Source organism: Lactuca serriola, chromosome 9 (assembly GCF_051521515.1).
Source record: "Lactuca serriola cultivar US96UC23 chromosome 9, Lser_US96UC23_V15, whole genome shotgun sequence".
In the NCBI taxonomy this organism is placed as follows: domain Eukaryota; kingdom Viridiplantae; phylum Streptophyta; class Magnoliopsida; order Asterales; family Asteraceae; genus Lactuca; species Lactuca serriola.
The window spans coordinates 86,662,012-86,669,864 of NC_136416.1; the positions used below are offsets into that span (position 1 = coordinate 86,662,012).

Here is a 7,853-nt window from a genome sequence, read left to right on the forward strand (position 1 = left end):
TTAGTGTTATATATTGAAAAAATCAACGATCATTTTTCTAGTGATACAATTTAGTGTCATATATTGAAAAATATGTTTTGGATAGTATTAATAATGATACAATTATGAAAATATTTAAAGATATTAAACATCCTCTTTGTACAATTCTAAGACTTTTTTTTGTAAGACCCGACCTATTTATAAGACTCAACACACTACTATACTTTTTTGGCTATTTTTATTTATATATACCGGTTTAATTTAAAGGATTTTTGGCACTGTAGCACAACAATGTTTGGCCAATTTACACATTTAGTCACCTATGTATTTTTTGTGCTTCATAGACCATTAAAGTTAAATTTTACCTGTTAAATAGGTGTTCGACCTACAAAACTACCGGTTTCTAGGTAAATATTGCTTAGTTGGCACGGTGAAGTGGGGAAATAGAGTCCACATCATAGCCATATCACTCTCCACCTAGATAATTATTTATATTTATATTTATTTCGAAATTCAAAATAAATGAAGTTTAATTAACCTAAATATGATTTCACGCCTCCTTCTCTTCTACAGTGGTTTCTTCTTCTTCTTCTTCTTCTTCTTCTTCTTCTTCTTCTTCTTCTTCTTCTTCGTGTCGCTTCTTCATCTTCTTCATCATCATCAATCAGTTCATATTCAACGTATTTCTTCTTCATCTTCAAACCAACCTTCGAGCAATGTTCCCTAAGCAACCTTCAATCAACGATTCACAAGAAACCTTCGAACCAATGATTCAACCTAACGAATTGCCATAAAAAATTAATAGAAACAACCTTCAAAAGCAAACCACAAGAATGCCAACAGTGGTTTCAACTTCAGATTGTGTTTTTGTTAGCGGTCTTCGATTTCATATTTGAGTTTTGACCACCTGCGATTCCCCTGTTCAACATCATATTCACTTCACGAAGCCATCATTTTCAGACCTCCAACCAAAAATCAAGGAGGTTGAGAGACGCACCTGCAGATCGGCGGGAGTGGTAGTGATCTTCGATTACATAATGATTTAAATTTTTGTTTTTGTTTCCAATTTAGGTTTCCTTTATGAACTCCATGTTTCGGATAAGGGTTCCAGACCAAACAACAAATAAACAATGATGATTCAGACTTTTGTTTTGTTCCAAACAGATTTTAGTTTTTGTTTCCAATTTAGGGTTTGTTTCTAAACCCGATTTCTGTAAATTCTTCTGATTAGGAATCAACATATTTTGGATTCAAACTTTTTTTTTTTCCTTTTCAATTATTAGCAGGATTAGAACTTTTTTTGTTTTTCTAACTATGAACCGATATTCAAGTACAAGTGAAAAGAAGAAAAAAAAAATGGAGCTCTGAAAGGGAATAAACATATTTAAGACTTTGGGTTAGGCATGAACCTAATTTCTCTGAATATGGTTAAGTGTTAGATGGTGGTTTTTGAGGAAGATGAATAGTAGTAGAGGTGGGAGGTGGTCGCAGTAGGTTTCTGTGGAATAAAACATGTTAATGACTTCATTTAGTACATAATAATAATTAGTTGAAGATTAATGAAATATATAATTAAATGAAAAAGCTATATGGAGGCCAAGTGAGCAAGATGACCGGCTGACCGCTTCATACATATTAAAGTGGTGTAATTGACAGTGAATTGTTAAGTTTAATGGTCTATTAAGCACAAAAAATATATGAGTGACTAAATGTCGAACTTTATTATGCTACAGTGCCAAAAACCCTAATTTAAATAGTAAACGATAAAAAATAAAAGATAATTTAATCGGTTAAAAAACTATAAACCCAAAAATAGAAAAGAAATCTACCCGGACATAAACTTGATTCGCTATGAAAATATACTTTTTGAAACATATCCCTGGACCAGGATGTAACAAAATTTAGGGCCAAAAGGCCAAAGGGAATTCTAGAATCTACTCTCTACCTCTTGCTTGTGCTGCGCTGTCGTCATTTTCTTCTTCGTCTAAGCTCCACAATGAGGCAAAGGGCAGATCGAGTGAAGGTGCTTTCTTCATTTAACTATTTTGTATGTGATGGATACTTATGAATTGTTTGCGGTTAGTGATTTATCAATTCAGTTTTCCACTGTGTGTAATTCGATTCCTTTGGAATCTAATGTAATTGAAGTTCGTTGTGACAATCAGATGTAGATTAACCCCCTAAATTTTATATCCATATGCTATCATCTATCGTTAATGAGTATATATAGTAGTTCTAGGGATTCGCCGACTGCAATTGCTATGCTGCATTTTGCAGTTTCTTAATTTTGCTGCTAAAATGGCGCATGTCACGATTTTAGCTGTTAAATATCAATCTGATAACATCAACATCAATCTTGTTCATGTTTATCTTTAATGAACATACTCTTCACCTAGGGTTTCATTGAAAGCTGTAACTTTGTTCCGTTTTACATATATATAAATAATTTTGATTTTTTACATTATTAATGACATGCATTCTGTGAAGGTGGGTCCTCGAGGATTAAAGTCAAAAGATTTCATCAACCAAATGCCGGAGGAGGTTCTTCTTGTGATACTGTAACTTTTGTCACTCAAGGATGCTGTGGTCACTGTCAGTCTCTCCAAAACATGGAAATTCTTGTGGTGCAAGTTACACAAATTGGAATTCGATGCTGGTGAAACATAAAATGATATCGTTACAGATCAGAAGCTTCTTCGTGAAGCACAGTTTAAGTTCTTCAAACAGGTCAACGATGTAATCGAAAGTTACAACCAACCTGTAATTCAACATTTCCGGATTCGTTTCGATTTGTATGCAGGTAATGCAGAAGTTATTGATAACTGGCTCCAATTTGCAGTGGACAAGACAGTTGAAATGCTTGAATTGGATTTTATGAAGCACGGTATTAAGATCTGTGATTCTTTTTTTAATTATGATTTCCCATTCTGGTTATCAGATAGAAACATAGAGCACCTTTTCGAATTGCCATCATCAGTTGTTGCAGTTGTGGAGCTAATTTCTCTGAAAAAGCTCGTCTTGAAGAGCGTTAACGTGAGTAATGCAATCTTAGAGGAACTTCTAATAAATTCTCCACAACTTGAAATGCTTTGTATCCATGCTCGGCGTACTTGATGCATGTTGACGTAGGTGGAAAGGCTCTCAACTTGAAACACTTAGAAATAACAAACTGTTGTGAGGTTGAATCCATTTATTTATATGAATTTAACCTTGTGTCATTCACCTACAACGGTCAAGCCATAGATTTACATCTCACGAATCTTTCAATGCTTAAAGAACTAAATATTGGCCAAGGACTTGCAAGGTTAAAAACTAGTGTGTTCGGGAAAATATCATCTTGTTTTTCGTACATTCAGGCTCTTTCATTCAAAATACGCCAACCAAAGGTTAGTAGTTAATCTCTAATGTGTTTATAATATATAATGGAAATATCATGAGAGTAATAATACTTGATTTTGCAGAAAAGTTTAATCCTTGCTTCTATTCCTGAACTACCAAATGTCAAGAACCTGAGGTTGACAATTGGAACTCATGAAGATGATTCCCTCCTAGAGGTCGCTTCACTAGCCAACTCATGTCCAAGTTTGGAGGCTTTTCTGATTAAGGTACTTATGTCCAATTAACAAGTTCATTTAATTGTAAATATTTATCGAGTTTAGGCTAAACGCTATTCTTATTAATGACCTTGCTGATATTAACTATGAGAACATGCTATACTTCTCTGTCATAATGTTCTCTTCTGAACCGCATTAGTGTTTTTTTGTGCATGTAATTTTGCAAGACACAATAAGCATTGGCTCGGCGACTATGGGATTTAGAAAATTTGTTAAAATCAATTAAGAATTGTGTTACAAAAAATCATACCCTATTGCCAAGTCCTATAGAAACGGCGCAAGGAGGAGATAAGATGTAGGCGACAAAACCTTCATCCATAGATGACCTCTAACTTAGAAAGAAACATTATAACCATGCAACAAAGAGCTCTAAAAAATAACTACCAGGTCTAGCATTCAACAATCTTTGAGGTTGTTTGCAAACAACATTTCTCACTTACGTTACTTGACGCGAAGTGGTTGAGAGTCTATCACAATCATCATCAATTTTTTACCATTTAATTTATTTAACACTTTTCAAGGTATTTTGTAATATTTAATGGGAAATAGATGAGGGAGTGTCCGTGTAGGGAATGTCTGAAGGTGATGATGGAGAAATAATGAGTTCAGTTTGGTGGAGAAACCGAGAAGGAAAAGGGGTGTCAGATTAATCATGAATAAAGGTATAACATGATGAGATATGAGACGGAAAGGAAATGTCTTTTCATCGGATGTAACATGATGAGATATGATAATCTTGTGAGTGGATAAGTCAACGTAACGGTACCCATGATGATGATGACGTGGGTTGCGAAATGGAGCTGGGTGAGAGCAGTTGCTGATCCAGAAAGAGAAGTCAGGGTTGCACAAATTTTATAGGGATTGCACTACTAGAAAAACTCATTTCTAAACCCAGTTTTCTTAAAAAAAATCGTCAATAAACCGATGAATTTTTACTAAATTCATAATTATTAGTCTTTATGATGGGTTGCCAATAAATTCATGATGGGTTTGTGATGAATTTCCATAGAATTTATTACGGATTTTAATGAATTTTCACTAAATTAGTATTTACGGGAAAAATGTAAGGTGTATCTCGTGCTACCCCGTGTAGCATAGTAAATCCACCCCTAGGCCATAGTTTATAGGGTATTGGATGTAAGGGAAACAAAGACATCCAAAAGCACATAGGTTAGTGTAGTTTGGGGTGTTGCTTTATTATGCGGAACTCATGTTTTATTTTTTATATTGAATTGGATGGTTATATGTTGAGAAATTAGGTAGCCATGTGAAGCGTTTCCACCTTATATGTAGGTGAGATGTGAGCATAAAAGACGAGAGTATGTATGATATTGTTTATTGTAAGAAACACTTATTTTGATGTGCCATTTTAAGTAAGGTGTGAGGACATGGGAATCAAAATTGAATACTTTTATGGAAAGTATTCATTGTTTGTTGTTGTATAACTACTACAAACTGGCAAATGGAATCCCCTTAATATAGTACAGTTACACAAGAATCCGTATTGAATTACGTATAGAGTACTAGTCATATACTAAAAACCGTGTTGTTTTAATTATATTTTCATTGGCAAAATCAAATAGGATATTATCATTCCTTATCTACCGGACTTCATTTACATACATAAAATATGGTTATCTCAAAAGATACCGTACACAATTAGACCTATTTAAAAAAAACATTGATAAAGCAATTTTTGATAATGAATGTCTTTATTTTACCGAAAAGTAAATGTATAGAGAAATTGAAAGCCAATGAGAAGTTGGACACCAATACAAAGTGTTAAAAGACAATTACATTTTCAATTCTAAAAAAGCAACCACATAGCTTGAAAACAAATACAGAACTGAAAAATGTGTCACCAAGGCTATGTTGAAAATCTAATATAGACTTAGAGTTAGTTTAGCAATTTTAATAGGTAGTTAATTCTAGAAGTTTTTAGTTATAGTTATGTAACTGTCAAATAATGGGTTGCGATGGCGATCAATCAACAAAGAGTCATGATGGTTTAGAAAGTTACAACAGTTTTGAAGGGTTGTGTTAGTTCAGTTTCTCAACCGATTTTTGTTGTAAATATATGTGTGAATGTAATATGTAAATGTTGTTTTTGATTTTTATAATAAAATAATACTTTTATGTTCAAGAACCCACCTTCTCCTTCTTCATATGCATGTGCATGAAAAAATCATTTCTTTCTGTTTATTGTGGTTTGTAGCATCCAAGGTTCAAGATTTGAAGGTGTTGCAGAAAACATAGAAAGACCAGAGGGAGAGAAGAAAAAGAAGATGAAAGGTGGAGAATTGCGTATGTGATTGCATATACCTCTCCGTCTTTTGATGATATTTTGTTTGAATGATGTTGCATAGATTGATGTTTGGTGTATGTGTCCAAGTGAAAAGATCTTGGTATGAATATGTGTGGAAGAAAGGGGACTCAATGAATTCTAAACCCCTACAAGTTAATGTTTGTTTTAAAATGTTGTTTGTGTGTGTCGATCCTGATGAAAAGATTCTGGATCAAGATTGATGATCGAAGAAAACAATAAGATTGAAGTCTCTATTGGAGTCATACAATTCTAGATTATGGGGTAATGCTCAAATGTTATCTATACTTTAGGTTAGTTTGGTAACTTTAATAGGTAGTTAATTCCGGAAGGTGTTAGTTATAGTTATGTAACTGTCAAATAAAGAGTTGGGATTGTGATCAATCAACAAAGCGTCATGATGGTTCAAAAAGTTACAATGGATTCGAAGGGTTGTGTTGGTTCAGTATCTGAACTGATTTCTGATCTATAATCAGATATAGCCACACTGACTTATGTACCTTTGGATGATAATTGGCTTGAGTGTTGGGAACCTTGAAATCTCAACCAAACTTATAAAGAAAGTAACTAACTTCATTTAATTAGCAACTAACTTTTAAATTAGAGGAGAACACCTTAAATAGAAAACATCTTTTGAATATAGGAGAGAATTACAAAAGTATTATTGACAATGTACACCATTTTTATGAAGACTCAAACACAACAAGTATCGGTACTGTACAACATACCTAATTGAACCTATAACACCAATAGGAATTACAACAACTACTCTAGTGTTTTGCATAAATAATAATTTGTGGGAACACCAAAGATGATGACATGTGTTTGCAGCCCCTAAATTGGTATTTTTTTAACAAATACCCACGGGTAGTATGGAACCATCATATTTTATCATAATTATGCCACCTGTCTTGAGCTTTCCTACAAAAAATATCCATGTATTTTGATCGAGTAATCATAGTTGTAACCACCCATCTTTCAAGTAACTTCAAGTTTATCCCTTAGGTTTTAGTTATGTCATTTTTGGTCATTGGATTGGTAAGAAGTGGACATCGGAAGCCCTAGTGGCAAAATGGTGATTATATTAACATGAGTATTATGCATGGGTACATGTGAGTATTCTAAGCGTACTGGGGCTCGCCATAGTATGCTGCGCGAACACATATGTACGTTGGACGTACGTGTGTCTGGGTGAAACCCTAACTTTTAGGGTTTGTGGAGTATTTAATCACCATTATGGGTCGTTTTGACTCAATCTTTCAGCCCTTAAGTGAGGGTTTGAGCCACAAGAACTTTCCTATGTGCACATGCAAACCCTAATTGCTTGGATCTAGGTTTCTCTAATTGAACATGCATTGAATCCAAGACTTACAATACTAGATCTAATGTAAACAATTGATTCTAATCATATGAATTAGGATCTAGAACAATACCTTGGATTGCTTGCTTGGTACTTCTTCATGGAGCTTAGAGTCACAATTGTCACTGCTCTAATGGCTTACAAACACCAACTAGCAAGAAGATGATTTTAGAGAGAGAGAGAGGAGAGAAATCGGCTCTAGGGTTTCTTCAAAGATAGAGTGGCCGATTTCTCCAACCCTAAGGACCTATTTATACTATGAGCTCCTAGGGTTTCCCCTTAAACCCTAATTGGATAACTTAGCCTCAAAGCAATCTAAAGTTCCTTCTAGATAAGGCCTTGGACGATTTTTAAGATATCCATGTCCTTAAAATCGTCCCTTCCCATATCCATAAGGATTCATAGCCCTAAACACAACTATCACACATTTGACAGTTTATGCCCCTTTATTCAGTTAATCTCTTTAAGTCACCAAATTAATTCTCAATTAATATATGACTTATATTAATCAAATAATATTATTATTACTTTAATATATTACTCTCATAATGTATTAACAATAATATCTCTTCTCTCT

The 7,853-nt window shown here is 33.9% G+C and overlaps 1 protein-coding gene across 2 annotated transcripts; it reads left to right on the forward strand.

Annotated features, from left to right (window-relative positions):
• The first annotated feature begins 1,835 nt into the window (after positions 1 to 1,835).
• Positions 1,836 to 6,069, forward strand: LOC145076818 (uncharacterized). 2 transcript variants are annotated; one of them, XM_079022619.1, is made up of 5 exons: positions 1,836 to 2,002; positions 2,467 to 2,779; positions 2,918 to 3,365; positions 3,441 to 3,584; positions 5,809 to 6,069. In XM_079022619.1, exons 3-5 carry the CDS (start codon positions 3,093 to 3,095, stop codon positions 5,827 to 5,829), a joined length of 438 nt encoding a protein of 145 aa, XP_078878745.1. In that variant the 5' UTR covers positions 1,836 to 2,002; positions 2,467 to 2,779; positions 2,918 to 3,092; the 3' UTR covers positions 5,830 to 6,069. The 2 variants fall into 2 exon arrangements, with proteins under 2 accessions (XP_078878745.1, XP_078878744.1); XM_079022618.1 differs by having other exon boundaries at positions 2,467 to 3,365.
• The last annotated feature ends 1,784 nt before the right edge of the window (positions 6,070 to 7,853 follow it).

Bases quoted from the DNA above. Each gene is read 5' to 3' on its own strand.
- LOC145076818 (XM_079022618.1), top strand. From the start codon at position 3,093: ATGCATGTTGACGTAGGTGGAAAGGCTCTCAACTTGAAACACTTAGAA. The intron at 3,366-3,440 runs GTTAGTAGTTAA...TTGATTTTGCAG, and splicing joins TCAAAATACGCCAACCAAAG to AAAAGTTTAATCCTTGCTTC. The intron at 3,585-5,808 runs GTACTTATGTCC...TGTGGTTTGTAG, and splicing joins TGGAGGCTTTTCTGATTAAG to CATCCAAGGTTCAAGATTTG.